A 19456-nucleotide genomic window follows, 5' to 3' on the forward strand; every position below is an offset into this window, starting at 1 on the left:
GGTAGTCTTTTTGCCTTTAGCATACATCTGGCCATCTCCATGAGTGACCGATTTTTCCTTTCTGCAACCCCATTCTGCTGTGGAGTGTAGGGAGTAGTATACTGATGTTTTATACCTCTACTCCCAAGAAAGGAATTCAGCACATGTGACATATATTCCCCCCCTCGGTCAGAACGGAGAGTCTTCACCTTGCATCCTGACTCTGTCTCAGCAAGTGCTACAAAGGCCAAAAATGCATCATATACCTGTGATTTCTGTGTCAAAGGATAGACCCAGCATATACGAGAGAAGTCATCAATAAATGTTGCAAAATAAAAGCAACCACCTAATGACTTTGTCTGCATGGGACCACAAAGATCACTGTGTATAAGTTGCAACTTTGCAGTTGCTCTTAGAGCCTGATCACGTGGGAAGGAAAACCTGTGCATTTTTCCCAAAATACATCCTTCACAAATGTGATCTGGAGGCTTCTCCATGAGAGGTAGATCTGTAAACATATTATGTCGCTGCATAAGCATAAGACTACCAAAATTTACATGCCCCATGCGAGCATGCCATAACTCCGCATCAACCATAGCTGGAGTAAGAGTGAATGCATGATAAGCAGTCTGATCCACTGGCTGAAATGCATCCAACTCATAAAGTCCATGACATAATGTACCAGTAAGCATCAAGGTCAAGGCATTTACTTTGTCTCTGACCATGCATTTATCATCATCAAAGTGGACTTGCATTCCACAATGTGCTAAAGAAGAAATGGACAACAAATTCTTCTTTATCCCTGGTACATATAAGGCATCTGTAAGGCGGAGAATGGAGCCATCAATGGCTGTAAGCTGAATCTCCCCAATGCCACACACTGGATATGAAGCATTGTTGGCACACTGAACAGTTTTGCCAACAGGGGCAGGGCCAACATGACTAAACAAATCCCTGCGAGATGTGATATGCTTTGAGGCACCACTATCAAAATACCAAGTACATGCATGCTCTGTCAAACTGAGTGCCTGTGAAGACCAAGAGGCATCATAGCTGCATGTAAAAAAACAGTAATCCCTGTCCTCAACAAAAGAAGCAGTCTCAGGAGGAGCTTTAGGAGCATCATTAACAGACATCCCAGCTTCCTTTGCCTTCTCTTTGGCAATCCTCTTCCTACATTCCGTGATGTAGTGACCTGGCTTCTTACAGTAATGACATTTGCCCTTCTTCTTGGGCTGTCCATCACCTTTCTTGGTATCCTGTGAAGAACCACCATCACCTGAATTTTGATTTGCACTCTTTGGCTGAGATTTCCCTTTCCCCTTTTGACCTGTAGTAAATGCTTGTTCAGCATTTGTGTTCATATTCATATTCTTCCTCATTTGCTCCTCTTGTAGTAAGAGAGCAACGAGTTCCTGATACTTGAGGGGTTCAACAGCATTCCTCATGCTGAGGTTCAAAGAGGTATGGAAAGCCAAGTAAGATCTTGGCAAAGAGTGCAAGATGGTGGACACAAGCTGTGTCTCAGGAATAATCTCATCCACATTGATGAGTTGCTCTCTCAAATCCTGCAGCTTGTTTAAGTGGCTAGACATATCATCTCCTTCATTCATTTTCTGATTTTCCAGCTCTCTTTTCAAAAATGAGATCCTAGCCTCATTACGAGCAGCATACATTTGCTCCAAAGTCACCCATGCATTCTGTGAAGAGCCAGCTGAACGAATATGAGGTATAATGGACCTCTGAACTGACAATGCAATGAGTGACAAAGCTTGTGCATCCCTGGCATCCCATGTCTTTTGAGCATTTGTTCTCTGAACAGGCAATGGCTGTCCTGGAGCCTGTACCTGTTGTCCTCGTCCACGAGCACCCCCTTGGGGAGGAGTCTCTGGAGCCAATGGACCTGGACGTGGTTCATCACCACTAACAAAATCCCAAAGACCTTTTGCCACAAGCACATTTTTCAGCATAAAACTCCATAAGGAGTAGTTCGTGCCATCCAATTTGTCTTCCTTAGACAAATATGTGAATACATCACTTTGCTGTTGATTTGCCATTATGCTTTACGCACAAAGTTGTACCTGTTTACCAAAAAACCCAATAGCAAAAACCCTGATAACAACTGTACTCCACTGAATACAGTTCACCCAAATCTGCCTGCACTCTCAATCCTCTGAATGTGCAGCTCAATGCACCAATGACTGAGTAGAGCAGCAAATGGCGTACACAATGCCAAAATGCCCCAAAAATGCCCAAATTTGCTGCACCCAAACTGTGCAAAAAACCTGTATATTTTCTTGCTAGAAAAACTGCCTGTTGTGCCTGTATATTTTTCACAGAGAAAAATAAGAATGCCCAAAACTAAAAACCTGTAATGCTTACCAGCTGAGATTGCAATACGTATGAGTTGATTGTTGTACTCGTAGACTGTTGTACTGTGCAGGTACTGTACGAAAGCTGTCCACTGTAAGCAAGCAGGTACAGTACGGATACTGAGGCGACCACAGTACTGTGCAGACAAAGTTGACCAAAGCTTTGCAGGTACAGTCGGCGCTGAAGGCGTATGACTGCGCAGGTGACAGGTACTGTTGGCGCTGAAGGCGTATGGCTGCGTTTAACTGTACGGTGGCTGGTACACGTGCGCTGAAGTTGTAGGCGTACGGTGGCTGGTACACGTGCGCTGAAGGCGGCGCGCTGTACCCGACTGAAGGACACTAATAGTAGTTGTAGGCGGCGTACTATAGTACCCGACTGAAGGCGATTGATTTTACAGAAGGCGGCGCACAGCTACACGTACAGTCGGCGCTGTCTGGTACAGTTGGCGCAGGCAGGTGATAGTCGGCCCTTACAGGCACGTAGGCTGCAGTACGGCGGTGCTGTCAGGTACGGAGGCTACAGTACGGCGACGTTGACAGGTACAGGAGCTGCAGTACGGCGGCACTGTCAGGTACGGAAGCAGCAGTACGGCGGACTGGTACGGACAGACGTACGGGCAGATGTACGGGCAGTTGATAAAGGTGAATGTGTACAGCAATGGGCAAGGGCAAAGCTTCAATGGCTCTGATACCAATTGAAGACAAACAGGGTTAGGGTTAGGGTTTACAGAAAGCAATCAGGCGTGGAAAACAAGGTGAAGGAGTGAACACGACTGCTGTACTCTTCAATGATAGATAAAATCAAGTACAAGCCACATGATAGTGACCCCTAAAGGATAAGTGTTCACATGTCCGGCCATAAATGTGCCGGGTGGACCAAAACACTTATAAACTGCATATAAGTGAAACTGAACTAAACTGGGGGAAAAAACCTCCACTAATTGAAGTAAAAAGTGCCCCAGTAACCTACTGATGATCACTAGCACTCCTCTGGGTGCATACACAGCATAAAACCCAACAAATTGGCACTGCTGCCAGAGCAACCACCACTAATAGCTAAAGAAATGCAAGAGGGCCAAGCTGTCCTAGTGGAGACCCAGGCCAGAAGGAGATAAGGAAAGGGAGAAAGAAGAAGACATACAAGAAAATGAGGGGGATCATCCTAGACATAGGTACAGAATCACAAAGACTAGAAGCTGAGGTGGCATAAGAAATCATAAAATACTAGGAGGCATTGACATAGCAAGAAGCCACAATCAGCCAGGCCACTCAAGAGCAACCGCAACAAGCTCTTTCCCCGATGAGTCCGGCACAACTGATTTTCACGAACCTGTCCCCACTTAAGGATTCAGCTTTGGCAGACACACCGGCAGAGATAGAACCCGAACAAACAGCATCAATTCTAGTACAAGCTGAGGAAACACAAGGCATTGAGGCAGCAACGACTCAAGTGCATGAACCAATAGTCCATACTCATACAAGCAAATACCAAGAAGTGCAGAACAATCAAGCCTAAGCAAAAGAAGGTGTTTGGAAGATGAGGGAAGAATACCCCAGCTATCCTTCCTACAAAATGTCAACTATGAACAGTTCATGTAGGAAAAAATGGAAGGTTTGGATGAACCGTTAAACGTGCCACATGCTGGACTCGAAGAATGCGCAAGCACAAGTCCACCATGGGAGTAGGAGCAAAAAGTCTGGTGTTGCCACCTCCTCACAACACACATGCTCCATGATCATAACGTTTCCCTTTGGAAGCAGGTTAACGAGTCAAACAGACAAGTGCGGACCTTAAAGGACCACTTGGCAGCAACAAAGGCCACGCATCAGGGTGTCATAATGAAAAGTTTGAAAGCCATGGAGGAGCAAGAGACCAGATACAAGGCACTGGAGAGCAATAATGTGGTCCTTAGCCCACACCTCAAGGAAAGTTAGAACAAGCTAAAGAGCAACTCCAGAAGGAGGTCACCCACACCCATGAGCTCACAACCCTTCATGCCCAGCAAGTACCAAAACTCCAGCACAATTCCATGGCCAAAGAAGAGGAGCTGTATGACAGATCCAACAACTATCTACCAATTTGAAAGCATTAGAGGACAAAGCCACTCACTTACAACAAGAGAGAGAACAATCAAACAAGGCACATGCATAGAAAGTAAGAGCACTTAACGATGACATCAGTGCCAATCAAGTCGAAATGCAAAGGATGGTATTAGCACACCAAGAAGCAACAAATCACGCAGCAGTTACAAGACAGTTAGAGGTTGGCTGCCGAAAGGCTCCAAAGAATCACATAAGCTCAAGAAAGCGAAGCAACAGCCAGGCATGCCCAAGAGGAAGCAACCTGGAGATTCGAGGAATTGGATGCTGCAAGGACGGTTCGTGAAACTGCAATATCAAACCTCCTCAGCAACAATGACTCTCATCTACAAGAGTTGGAACACCAGTTGGTGATACAAGACTGAAGTCAACAACTAGAGCCTACAGATGTCCTACGCCTACTCCTTGAGCGTGCCTCGGAGTTAGGTCAGTTGCCAGTAACTCCTCGGGTCCCTCCTCAAACTCTTACTCTGTTTTTGTCTATACTAACCCTTCCTTTACTTCAATATGATATAAATCTATCTGAAGACCTAGGCCTAGGTGAGCTAACCCTCATTAAGTAGAATACTGGATGCAATATAGTTATAATGGGAATTTTACAGGGGGACATGTTTTTAACTAATCCACATAGTCATATTCTGCACACCGAGGCATGATGCTGTATTACCATCGTCTAAGGTGTCTTCCAGCTTATATGCATGTCACGTTCGAGGACATGGTGGACACAGGGTTTTAGCGCTTACACTTAGCCAAAATTTGTACATTATGAGATATTGGCCACCCAATGCCTAGTTAAGTAAGTTTTGGGCGCCTGAGTGTGAATAAGGGCCAAATGTATATAGGGATTTTTCTCATAATGAAAAGACACAACCCCCCTTTGTGCTATAGAGAGCTCTTCCTTGTGTCTTGAGAGAGATTGAGAGAGAGAGCATTCTAGCATTGTGTCTCTTCTATGCTTGTATGATTCATGCTTATGTGGGAGAGAGAGAGAGTGACTACCTTATGCGACGGTGTGAGCGACTCTACGGTGATAGCGTGGAGGTGGAGTTTGAAGGTTTGGAGCTTAACAAGTGAGCTTGGAGGCCTCAAGGGACTCATGTTCAAAGCATTGGTAAGTGCCCTACAATGGTTGTGATCTATTGCTCATCCTTTAGGTGAATGCATTGAGTTCCCTCTTGGAGGTGTTGTGGCCCCATAACAGAGTGTTGGGTGGAGAGATTGTTGTTCAAGCTTGTGGAGGATCATCCCAGTGATTGGGATAAGGTTTGAATTAAGGATGGTTGCTTAAGGGTTTGAATTAGGGTTCTCATTATGGATGGTATTAGGGTCAAGATTAGGGTTCTCTTGCTTAGGGTTAGGGTTTGGATCAAGGTTCTCATGGATGGAGTTAGGGTCAAGATTAGGATTCTTGCATAGGATAAGGGTTCGATAAGGGTTAGGATCCTTGGGCATAGGGTTAGGGATCTTGATAATGAGGATAGGGTGCACAGATTAGGGTTCTTGGGGATGAGGCTTACATTAAGGTTAGGATTTGTTAAATTTTACTCCTCTTGCATGTCTTCAACAAATATGATGCATTGAGACATATTGTTCAAGCTTAAGGAATGCTGGCAAAATTTTCTTTGCGGGGGCTCTACTCCAGCTGCGGGCTCAACCTCCTGTGTTGACTGAGGGTGATCAACGAGAGCAATGGTCTGGGAGTCATCATCAGACTCCTCTGGATCTCCAAGAAGTGGCAGCTTCTCGACAGTGGATACTAGAACATGCTCATCAAAGACCACATCCCGGCCGACAACAATCTCATTCCTGTCTGGATCATACAATCTGTATCCCTTGGAAAGAGAATTATACCCCACAAATATAAGCTTGCGGGACTTGGAGTCAAGCTTCCCCCTCTGCTTCTTCGGAATATGAACATACGCATCACTCCCAAAAACACGGAAGTGCGAGACATCAGGTTTCTTGCCAAAGTATGCCTCAAACGGAGTCATGTTAGGTACTGAAGTCGTCGGAGATTGGTTGAGGGTATGGACAACCGTTGCCACAGCCTCTCCTCGCCATCTCCACCACAGTCCTGTTCTTGCGTTCTACAACTCCATTCTCCGAAGGGGATCCTGTATTGGCCAGTTCCCTCTTGATGCCATGGTCTGCACAAAATCTGAGAAATACAGTCGAGGAGAATTCACCTCCTTTGTCAACCCTGAGAGTCTTTACCTGCAATCCAGACTCTTTCTCCACCATCACGTGCCAATCCTTGAACCGTGCAAAAGCTTGGTCCTTCAGTGAAAGAAAGTAGACCCACGTGAATCTGGTACAGTCATCAACAAGCAACATGAAATAGAGAGATCCTCCCAATGATGGTGTCTGCTGAGGTCCACACAAGTCAGTGTGAATCAACTCCAACGGTTTCAAAGCCCGCCTGGAAGCCTGCTTCGGAAAGGATTCGCTGTGCTGCTTACCACGTATGCAAGAACTGCAACGTCCTTGCCTACTGCCAACATCTGGCAAGCCAACCACCATCTAGTCTCGGAAAGCTCGCCGCAATGCATCCACATTTAAGTGGCCAAAACGAAAGTGCCACAAATCTCCGACCTGAGAACCTGTCAACGAGGAGAGTGCAAAGAGCTTGTAGATACCATTCTCCACACCGCCTTCCCAAACAACCTGGCCAGTCTCACGGTCCCGTAGAGCAACTGAATGCTCCTTAAATTCCACCCGAAAGCCAGTCTTGCAAACTTCATGCACTGATAGAAGATGAAAACCCAGAGCAGGGACATATAGAACACGACTTGTTTGTGGATGCCGAGTGTACAAGAAGCCATGATGTAGGGTCTTTGCAGGCTTCAGGAGTTCTATTGTGACGGCTGAGTTTTCAGCCTTAGTGTAATCAAAGCTCGTATAATCAATTAAAGAAATACCGCAAGGGGCGCCACTGGGTTTTGGGGCCAATCGGTGTGTGTGTACTGTTTGCAGGAGCACTCTGGCTCCCCCTGTTTGTTTTCCTTTTCTAGGTCCTCGATGGTGTTGAAGTGTTTTGTGTGCAAGTTTGTTGTTGCACGGCCCTTTGGTTTTGTTTGAAGACCGAGGACGGTTTACAAAGCCAAATGGTGAAATCTCTCCCCTCTTCTTAATAGTTGACCGTAATTGAAAAGCTTCCAAGTAGGCATCCAAAATCTGAGGATAATCTTTTAATGTTTGTTCGTCTAGCCATTTAGCATCCATGCCTCCGGTGTAAATGACCTCCATGGAGCCTATTTTTCTTATGAAAGAGAATTTTCTCAAGTTGGAGAATCTCTTCAATTTGCTCAACTTCAGGAGGGTCCTCCTCCATAGGTTCAATGGGCTCTGGTCCCATCGAAGTAGGCTCATATGAAAAGCATTATGAATCTTCCAATGATCTGGTAGAGCCAATCTAAATGCAACTTCATTGATCTTTTGGATTGGGCCCTAATACCTGTTGGCAAGCTGAGGAGTAGCTCCCTCCTTGCCAGGTCTTTTACGAAGTTTGGCCTTAGCAAATTTCAACAATATCCAATCTCTTTCTTTGAGATTCATATGTGGTCTATGCTTATCTGTAGCTTTTTTATGCTTTTCTTTGGACTTTTGAATGGTGGTCCGTACTTTTGCAAAAGCATCCTGCAAATCATGTACATATTCATTTGCTGCAAAGATTTCATCTTTTGTACGCATAATGCGGGGCAAGACTACTTTGCCATAAATAACCTCAAATGGTGCTTTATTAGTAGAAGAGTGTACCGTATTGTTGTAGGCAAATTCTACCAAGGGCAAAAGTCTCTCCCACATGCTCTTTTGCTTGGCAACATAGCATTGGAGCAAATCAGGTATGGCTGAATTTGCAGCTTCACTATGCCCATCCGTCTCGGGGTGAAAAGCTAACGAGAAGTTATGTTTTGTTCCCATGTTATCAAAGAGAGCCCTCCAAAACAGGCTAGTAGTCCTCGGATCTCTATCCCCCACAATGGATTTAGGCATTCCATGAATGTTTAAAGATCTGCGAGAGAAAAAGTTTAACCATGTGGTCTGGTTTAATGGTCTTCTTCATTGGTATGAAGTGAGCTTACTTGCTAAATCTGTCCACAATAGTCCATATGGCATCATTTCCAAGGCCAAAAGAAATACCTCTTAATAAACTCAGTGGTTAGCAAAATTCCTCTATGCCTTGCAGAAGGTGATGCATGAGACTCATGCAAATTTTTTTGCCTAAAGTCTATGGTAACACATAATCTGTTAGCATACATGAGATATGCATCTTTACAGATGTGACATGCGAGGAATTGATCATAGTAAAACAACCTTAGGCTTAACTAAACTTCACTTAATTATACTCAAGAGATAGACAATGGTGTCAATGCAATGCAATGCAGCTATATTAAATGCAATGGGTACAATGAAGATCTATGAATAGATCTATGCCTGTCCTAGATGAATATCTATCTCGAGAAGAGAGAGAGATGCTGATGCTGACTGAATGTTCCCTTCTCCAATGTTGAGGTCCACTCTTGGAAAGCTGGCTTTCCTCCATGTAGGAGGCATGAGGATGAACTGAATGCTGATGATTATGGTACTGATGATGCTGAATGCTGAACTGTTGACTCCCCTTTCTCCCTATGAAGGAAACATTGAGAAGATGCCAGATCATGAGATAACCACTGAATGAATGATGTGCTACTTTATATATGAGTTTCTACTGCTAGTCGGCTAGGGAACTACAATCGGCCTGCATAGCTGGACCATCACGACTTCATAAATGGCTTAGATGCTACTGTCGGCTGCTGAAACGCCCACGACTGGTGATAATGCTCAGTCGGCTGGTTCCTGCAGTGCTACATGCCCTAAATGCCTTGAATGCCTTATGTACTTGTTGTAGGTGCTGTAACAGCCCCTTACATTGGTGCGCATGTTGTGATAAATGGACCCTTACACTGATGCTCATGCTGTGATAAATGGATTAATATGCTTAAATGTCATGCTTAATGCTTATGGATGCTAAGAATGCCATGTCACTTGTACACTGATTGGTTGTGCACATGACATTCCCCTTTGCTAAATTGTTGCTGGGTGGTACACCTGGCAACCTTTCGACTCCTCTGCTGATCCCTCTCTACTGAAACCATTGCCCTACTTTGACTTCTTTTTTTTGGGACTGAGGTCGATTGCAGGAGTTGAATCCTTTGAGCCAAAAACTTCTCCACTGCGGGAAGTACATGGCAAATGTTGATAAATCTGTTGGGAAATACTTGAGTCACCCTCACTGACCTGTTTGTGGAATCCTTTCACACACCATCTCCGTCGTTCCTGAACCTGTGAACCTCCTAAGACGATGTTGGAACAAACTTCCGTCTTCTTATGTGGAAGAGAACCCCCTGCTGCCTGTGAAGCCCAAAACTCCATTTACTTCTTTGATGATGGATGCCATTCTTCACTAGAGAACTCATGGTGGGTAAAACATGTATGCCTTGCAGATGCAAGATGCTTAGACTGACTGCTAGGATGACTACAATGATGATGCAAGCCCTGTGCAACTCTATATGCTGTGCAAGAATGCAAATGAATGGGTTACTGATGGTGGCCTAAGGGAAAAACCCTAAGGATGGCTTGCAAGATCTTGAGAGCTGGGTTTAACTGAGCGGAAGCTACTAACATGCTGACTTACTGAATGACTTTTGGAATGAACATGAACTAAGGCTGCTTACCCTGTAAAGCTTTGATACCAATGTGACATGCGAGGGATTGATCGTAGTAAAACAACCTTAGGCTTAACTAAACTTCACTTAATTATACTTAAGAGACAGACAATGGTGTCAATGCAATGCAATGCAGCTATATTAAATGCAATGGGTACAGTGAAGATCTATGAATAGATCTATGCTTGTCCTAGATGAATATATATCTCGAGAAGAGAGACATGCTGAATGCTGATGCTGATTGAACGTTCCCTTCTCCGATACTGAGGTCCACCCTTGGAATACTGACTTTCCTCTATTTAGGAGGCAAGAGGATGAATTGAATGCTGATGATGCTGAATGTTGAACTGTTGACTCCCCTTGCTCCCTAATACCTATGAAGGAAATGCTGCTGTCGGCTGCTGAAATGCCCACGACTGGTGATAATGCTCAGTTGGCTGGTTCCACATGCAAGATGTTTCTGTCGGCTGGTTCCACATGCCCCAACCTGCAGTGCTACATGCCCTAAATGCCTTGAATGCCTTATGTACCTGTTGTAGGTGCTGTAACAGCCCCCTACATTGATGCTCATGCTGTGATAAATGGATTAATCCTTAAATGTCCTGCTAAATGCTTATGGATGCTAAGAATGCCATGTCACTCGTACACCAACTGGGTGTGCACGTGGCAATAGACATATGGCATGTGTGCTGTGCCGGACTGCAATTCAGCCCATAGAGATGCAAAATCATCATCCTTAGCATAAGCATTATGTATCGTAGTCAAGTCTTCATGTGATGCCACTGAAATAGTAGCTACATATGGCTTTCGGGAGAGTGCATCGGCCACTACATTCTTCTTTCCACTACCTTGCAAACATCTGCTCTCGTAGGCTACTGCATGTCCCTCTAGACCAAGGACAGCTCCGGTGCATTCTCTCGATGCATCACATTCAACTGAAAAAGGCTTATGTAAATCAGGTACAATAAGAACGGGTCCCAGTGCAATGGCATTCTTAAGTGTTGTAAAAGCATTGGACTTTGCTTCCTCCCAAATAAGTGTAGCCTTCTTCTTAGTTAAAGCATGCAAGGGCGACGCCTTATGAACAAAATGCTTTATGAATCTCCTATAATATGAGCATAAGCCAAGAAAACTTTGTACTTTATATACATTCTTGTGAATGATGACTGTGGACTGCCAAACGTGAGGATGTGGATAATAGAACGTTGACTGAACCATGTGCCGACCCAACAGCACTATAGAAGACTCTATGAAGCCACGTATGCAAGTCCCGATTTGTTGAGGATATTCACATATGCTGGTTGAAAATGAGAGGTTTGTCTATGTTACCTAGGTGATGAAGCACGGGGTGCTTGAAGGCTGATTTGTATGCTCTAGTAAACCGGAAGGCTTTTAATAACACATGCTCGCTAAATGCTTGATGAACTTCTATGAAATGAGATGGGCACCTTATATATGAGATATATGCTGCTGTTGGCTGAAATCTACTGTTGTCAGCCTGTATATACAATAAGCATTAAATGCTGCGCCCAATTCACACGTGTGATGTGCTTTATCATGGGGCCGGCCGACTGGTATTGTGTGATGTCCATGCTGGCCGACTGCTTCTTTATGCCCATAAAGGCTACCGACTAGAGCTAGGGGCTGCCCCATGGGCTGAGCCATATAGCCATGCATTTACATGCTTTAATATGCACCTCAAGGATTGACTTCTCATGCCCTAATCTCAGATGACACTAAATGCTTGTTCTCCAAGTGGGTTAAGGGACTGACCTGACATCCAAGGCTGAGAGAATAACCTACCTAGCTCGTGCTTGACATGTCTTGGACTGGGGCTCACAATGGGGCCAAGACATAGGACAAATGTTCCTTAAAGGGTACGAATGATGTAAAATGTTATGCTGAATTCTGAGCTAGTGTGTCACATAGCACCTCAGTGCGGGGTGCATATGACACCAAAAGCCAAGGGGTGTCCTCCAATGTCTCAACATGGTGAAACTGGTTGGTTTGATTTCTTTCTCTTGACTGTGATGGCCAAGACCTTAGCGTTGGTATCTCCACCTTAGGCAATTTCAGCCGTTCAAGCAAATGGACTCAGATGATGTCTTCAGAAGCGCTTCCATCAAAAAGAACATAACTTGGATGTTCATGGATTGTCACTCGGCGCATCGTGGTATTATACCGGCCCGGGACAGTTGGGATCCTGCCAGATTGGGTCAAATGAAAAGCAGAAGATCTATCCCTAAAACAGACAGTCAACACACACAGGGATTCCAGAAAAGAATATCGTAGGTTCAGATATCAACTGTAGCATTACTAGTGTTGTGCAAGTGCTACCAGAGAGATGAGCAGTCCCAACACATTCAAACCCAAGCACTTATAAACAGTCTATAAACCCTAGCCTGTGTATTATGTACAATAAACTAAAGTATGAGAATGTTTTAAAACACAAAAGGTAATCAGAAAGTGATCTCCTTAGTTCTACTGGTACTCCTGTCTCTTGGCCAAAAACACTAGCTGCAGATTGATTTTCAGCTCTCCAAATCGAGTTTAGACCACTACTCCAGATGGAAAAGCTTCAGAAATCTGAGATGATGAAATAAGAACCCAGACACCCTTTATATAGGAGTAGGGCTGGGCTGGTTGGTCTGTAGGGCTGGTCGTCTGCTCCGACAACTGCTGCCTGACAGTTGCACAGGCCCACCTCCGACTGCTGCTCAGGATGTGAGACCTCTATGTGCACCTGCCCACCAGCCTGCCCCTTCTCTGTGCTGCTCTGTGCACTACTGTCCAGCCTGTCTAGTGACCTTATGGATTTGTGTTACTTAGAGGTATAGTGGTATTCTAGGAGTCATGGCTACCCCCAGGATCCATTGAATTTTAGGGGGAGTCCACAGCATTGCATGTTTTACAGGCTTGTGGCAATCTACCCACAAAAGAGTACGAGCTTGTGCTTAGTGAGGGGGTTGCTAGGGCTGCCAGGGAACTCCACATGCCCTTTCTCTGAATGTTATTGCAATGGGAACTCCACATGCACCACAGCTTTTTCTCATGTTGCTTCCTGCTTCCTCCTGATTGAGCTTCAAAGGCCCTAATAATATCAATGTATGAAGAGGAACTCCACATGCACCACAAAGCTTTTTCTCATGTTGCTTCCTGCTGATTGAGCTTCAAAGGCCCTAATGATATCAATGTATGAAGAGGAAAGATGGCTCATGAGAGAATTTTCAGCTTTTAACTCTGTTTTTAAGCTTATGAACTTGCCACATTGTGTCCTCTGTGTAATGTCTTCCCTTTCTTCATTATTTTAGGGGGATTGAATTCTGCAATACTTTCTAATGTCTGTCTGGTGTCTGATGTGTGCAGTGGCCTTTCTCTTCATAACTTTTTTCCCCAATCAAGCAGAACTGCTATTTTTCCGCCAGTAGGAGCTGTTGAGGGTGGAAGTTAGGCTTTTTAGAGAGGAGACAAAAGTAGAAACTTTTTGAGTCTTATCTAGTCACAATGTGAGGTCTGCAATCCCTGGATAGTGGAAAATCTATAGGATTTTCAGTGAAGGATAAGGCATGGAAATTGCAATTGAGTGTATACCGGTTCTGCTTCACCTTGTTGCAATTTGTATGATTGAGTTTATAATGGTGTTCTGCTTCACCTTGTTGCAATTTTTATTATTGAGTGTATAATGGTGTTCTGCTTCACCTTGTTGCAATTTTTTATGATTGAGTGTATATTGGTTCTGCTAGTTGTGTTGACTTGTCCTTGGAGATCTCATTGTAATTTTTGCAAAAATTTCTTCAATATACGATGCTTTTTTTTTTTTTGTGTGGAGGGGGTGCTTTTGTAGATCATACATGTTTACTGAAAAGAGACTTTGATGTGATTTATGGTTTTCACCTAAAAAATGTTCCCATTTCACTTAGTGTGTGGGGCTCGCTTTATACCTAGATGACAGTCTTTTTTAAAAAGAAGAAATTTTTTTTGTAGAAAGAAGTAATACAATCAAAATTCAAGTACAAGATGCGGCTAATACTGAAAATGTCAAATCATAGCCTTGTGACATATTGTACACTCTCGGCTAGCACTTTGAAATGCTTTGTACACTGAGGAAGGTATGATGATTTGTCTACCCACATACATTATATTTACACCATTTCTGTTGGCCAGTAGTATTGTTGTCGACCACTTGTGCTTGACTGCGTGTTCAAGTCAAGAGCTCACCTAGCCTCACCGACGCGTGTGTCATTGGGTTTTCGCTTTGAGTCGCAAATGCAACTTCCCAGGTGGGTGTGCTAACTCGTCCTTCGCATCCTCACTCTGTTATCACACATTGGAATGCTCCTTGCCAAAGGGGTGAAGGGAGAGCTCTCAATGCGTAGATGGATGCAAGAAGAGATGGTCCTTCACGATGGATTTGTCTCACATAGGTGGGGCAGAAGAAGAAGCTATCGCAAAGAAAACCGACAATTAAACCTATGTAGCATGCATCCATAGCAAGTAAGATTCAAAAGTATACAAGCAAGCAAGAAGAGAGACGACAGAGAGCTCTCAAGTAAACTAGTGCAAGGAACGATTGTGTTGCTAATTTTAAGTTGGAGATGCAATCAGAGATTCACCACCTTGAAAGAGGGCTACCACATTGATAGGCTTGCATCATCATGAATGATGGGTCGTTTTGTTGATGGCGTGTGTCCTTGGTAGACGTACTGGAGGCAGACCCTTGAAGCGTTAGAGCACTAGAGGAGAATCGTCAAAGGCACCCTTCTATCACCACTAGAGATGCAAGAGGCACTAATAGGATTGATAAGTGGTAAAGCCATAGGCCTAATAGGGAATTAAAGCAAACACACTCAAGCATAGAGATACTTGCTTGAGATTTCTATTAACTGATTGCTTTATTCACTAGATTGCTTCAGCTTCTCGAATGGAAAGATGAGAATTGTTATAGCTTCTTGCACGTGAAACGATATGAAGAGGTATGAGTGAAGAGGTGTGCCTTAGACTAAGGTTATATGACTACATGTTGTAGTGCCCATTTGCATGCCCTAATGGATAATGCGTGCATGTGGCCATTTTCAATCACAAGGCTTGACACTTCCTTGTAGTTTGTAAGTTATCGAGGATCCCATTTCATAGATCAAGTCATTTAAGAAATTTTGAAAGTGTCAAGATCTAACATAGAAAGTCAACACCTTATGACCTTCAAGCAAATGGACAAGTGGAAGTCACCAACATGCTCCAACCTAAACGGTGGTAGCACATGAGTGAGATTGGATGACATATTAGTGGAAGCATTGTGGGCTTACAGGATTGCACACAAGGTAATAAAACTAGCTAAACCTCTTTCCAGATGGCATATGGAATAGAAGCAATCTTCCCAATGGAGCTAGAGTTACCATCCCTCAAAGTAACTTATCTGTAAGACCGGGAGAGCAAGATTCAGTGAAACAAAGGCTTCTTCATTTTGATATTTGGATGAGATTTGAACAAAGTCCTTGCAATTCATAGAGGCAACAAAATTAAGAAGAAGATCTTATCATGACGGGGGTTTCCTCAACCTAAAGGTGTTCAAAGAAGAGGATCTTGTCCTTGCCTATGATTCTAGGTATGGTAAGTTTCCAGGAAAACTTCAACAAAGATGCAGTGGTCCAAGTATTGTCCAATGGGTCTTTGGAAAGCCAAGCAATGGATGAATCTGGAGATCATTTTCTTATCAATGATTAGCAACTAAAGAGTAGTACTGAGTAGTACTATGCTCCACATGATTCTAGATGGTCAAAATCTCCATTTGCCACTGATGGCGGTCAACAAAGAAATAAGTAATGGTAGCTTCTTATCCCTCTGTATGGTGCTGGTGCTCTAGGCCTTGATTGAATTTCACAAGAAGATACTACTGGAAACATGGTGGCAACGAAGAATCCTTGAAGAAGAATGGTGGACCAAGGGCCTAACTAAGTGTACTCTACCCTATGGGTTCTTAATCATGAATTTATCTATTCTTTTAGCACAGGCTCCCACACTCGCTCCCTCCCTCTTGGGCTTTTTAATTCCTTTTTCTAGTTACCTTGGAACTCTTTCTTTTCACCTCCCTTGGTGGTATTTCCATAATGTTTCCTCTTACATTCATCCTTACATTTGTCTTGGCTTTTCTTACCACTCCCAGGTGTTCGTTGAAGTGCATTGCAATTCCTCTATCCATCTCCACCTCCCTTGGTGTCCACCACATTATTACTTTCCTTGGTGTCTTTCCTTTTATCCTCAACATTGAAATCCCTTCCACACACATTTCTCGATAGAGGGCCATGGTGGGTGTAAGTCTGGTCTATGGTACAATCCATCACCTGGAAGCTCCTTATGAAGCTACCTAGATTGGTTGTGTACTTTGGAAAGGAGCTAAAGTAGATCTTTCCATTGGGAATTGGGGCTTGTTATGGCTCACTCTAACCCCCCTTGAAACACATCCAACAAGAGATTACTTGATGAACCGCAACTGTCGTGAGGATCTTTCCAATGGTTGAGCTCGTAACCCTTAAGGTCTCCAAGCTCTAAAACTCCTTGAGAAGCAATTTCACCACGTCTCCCGTGAGCGTTGTTACACCGCCACGTTGCACTACGTGTACTCGTCCCTCCTCTCACCTCACTTCACTCACACACACTCACTAGCATGAATTAGAGAGAGAGATTAGCAAGAGCAAGATCCTATTACACAATGGGAGAGTTGTTTGTATTATGAGAGATATTCACTTATATACATGGCCATAAGTGTAGTCTTTTTTTTTGGTTAATATTTCTTGCTCACTTTGTTTTTTGCCAATCATAAGCAGAGTTACATGTGATTTGTGTTAGTGGGAAAGCTACGAGATGTGAATGATGGGGGAGAAGAGAAGGAACGTAGACAAAATCACCAGAACGAGATTGTGATTCTCAGTTTCTCATCTGATTCATTGAAGCGACATTCATATTTGAAGAATTTGACTTTTGATGATGTCTCTTTTTGTGGTAGGATTCTTGTCAAATGTTGTTTGAGTAGGACCTGTTCCCGTATGCTTCTTCCCATGTGCTTTTTATGCTTTTATGTATATTTAAGTGCTGTGTGAAGTAGATAGACATGATGTACATTAAAGGAGTCAATTGGACTCCGATTGAGTTGCTGCTTGTTGAAGTAGCAACTTGTTGGCGAGGTTTGAAAGAATTATGTAGACTTGCGAGGCTTAAATAGATATCTTCACGAAGGATTAGATATCATTATGTTACGAATATTCGTGTTTGAAAAAGCCAAGGGATGATTCCGTGCTGGCAGCAGCGCCAAAAATGTTGTGGCTCATCCTAACCCCCCTTGAAACACATCCAAAGAGATTACGTGCTGGTGAACCACAACTATCGTGAAGATCTTTCCAATGGCCGAGATCGTAATCCTTGATATCTCCAAGCTTCACAACTCCTTGAGAAGCAATTCCACTGCGTCTTCTCTACGAGCGTTGTCACACCGTCGCGTTGCACTGCGTGTACTCGTCCCTCCTCTCACCTCACTTCACTCACACACACTCACTAGCATGTATTAGAGAGAGAGATTAGCAAGAGCAAGACTCTATTGCACAATAGGAGAGTTCTTTGTATTATGTGAGAGATACTCACTTATATACATGGCCATAAGTGTTCACACTTAAACTGTGGCCGACCGGGCACTTTAGGCTCATAAGAGGCTTAATGCTATTACAATCACTACTCCTATGAAGTATATCGCTTAGGACTTCATCCTAACTATGGCTGACTGGGCACTTTAGGCTCATAAGAGGCTTAATGCTATTACAATCACTACTCCCATAATATATCCATGAAGTATATCACTTGGGACTTCATCCTAACTTACTACCACACGCTATTGAAGCGGGAATTGCCATAAGTATTCCATAGGACCATTACGTGCGCTCGTCCATGTTGTAGATTTAGACACCATTGCTTCATGCCTTAAATGTTTAACCTTTTGGTATATTTACCTTGACTCGTTGATATAAGATAATGGTAGTAAGTACGTACACAGGTACCCATCTTTGATGAAAATTATGAATTGGTTGGCTCATGCTTTTGGTGTTGAGGTTTTTTTTTTGTGTGTGTGTGTGCAGGCTTAGGGGACTTTTTAATGTGCTTGGGAATCCAAGATTTGGTATTACCTTGGTAGTACCTTGTTCTTGTAGTAATTTTGTTGGTACCCACACTTGTTGAGTTGTCGGAGTTCATGGATGAACTCGCATAGGCTTTTGTGGATGGTGTTGTGGAGTACTCGTATTCTTCCTTGGCCTTTGAGTTTTGCGTTGAGGAAGAGGCTTTGATTATTGAGGCACCCAAATTGGATTGGCACCTTCGTAGTAGCCTTGAGCTACAAGTAGCTGTTGGGGATTAGGGTTTCAGAGAAACAAAGACATACACACACAAAGATGGTACACAGAAGCAAGCTCTCAAGAGAGTGAGAGAGATGGATATTGCTACTCAAAGTAGATGAGATACAAAGATGTGTGGAGCAAGGGAGTTGACTCCACAATATCATAATACAATAAAATAAGTGTGGTGTCCTTTCACACCTAATATCCAAGGGAAAAAAACCCAAAGGGAGAAAAGTGCCCTTGGTCAGCCCATGTTCACATGTGGCACCACTCATAGCATATATGCTATAAAACCCCTTGTAGTGGTGGCAATGTGAACCTGTACAAGGTCAATAGCGGATCACTCTCTGTAGGAGAGTAAGCCTAAAGTTTGGCGGAAAGCTTCAAACTTCTCTCGAGGCAACGCCTTCGTGAACAGATCTGCAACATTGTCCTGTGTAGCGCAGTAAGATAATGTGATCTCCCCTGCATGAATCCTCTCTCTAACATAGTGATAATGAATCTCAATACGCTTAGTGCATGCATGAAACATTGGGTTTCGTGCCACGGCTATAGCACTCTGACCGTCAGTGTGAGTATGGTGATAGGTGTCTGCTGACACTCACGAAGATCAGTCAATCTCCTTAGCCATACACAATCTACTGTGGCTATAAAGGCTGCCATGTACTCAGCCTCACAAGATGTGGCAACAGTGGGCTACTTTTTGCTCAGCCATGATATGCATGAATGCCCCAAAAAGAAACAATTCCCGCTAGTGGAGTGCTGTGTATCATAATCACTAGCCCAGTCTGAATCACTGTAAGCATGTAACTGCAAGCTGCCTCCCCTGGGATATACCAACGCAAGATCCAGGGAGCCCTAAAGATAGTGGAAGATCCGCTTCATGCTTGCCAGTGCTTTGTACCTGGGCTGTGCATAA

The 19456-nt window shown here is 43.8% G+C and overlaps 1 protein-coding gene across 2 annotated transcripts in view; it reads left to right on the forward strand.

The window, feature by feature from the left end:
• LOC147641589 (Rhodanese/Cell cycle control phosphatase superfamily protein) overlaps positions 1-13976 on the forward strand; it is a 70901-nt gene extending 56925 nt beyond the window's left edge. The window contains exon 6 of one of the 2 annotated variants that reach the window (XM_086791828.1): positions 13526-13976. In XM_086791828.1, coding sequence (XP_086647954.1) covers positions 13526-13587 — 62 coding nt within the window. In that variant the 3' untranslated portion in view covers positions 13588-13976. The remainder of the gene's footprint in view (positions 1-13525) is intronic. The other variant, XM_086791889.1, reaches the window with a different exon arrangement.
• Positions 13977-19456: the final 5480 nt, after the last annotated feature.

Source organism: Cibotium barometz, chromosome 1 (genome assembly GCF_041138505.1).
Source record: "Cibotium barometz isolate CiBa-2024 chromosome 1, ASM4113850v1, whole genome shotgun sequence".
NCBI lineage: Eukaryota > Viridiplantae > Streptophyta > Polypodiopsida > Cyatheales > Cibotiaceae > Cibotium > Cibotium barometz.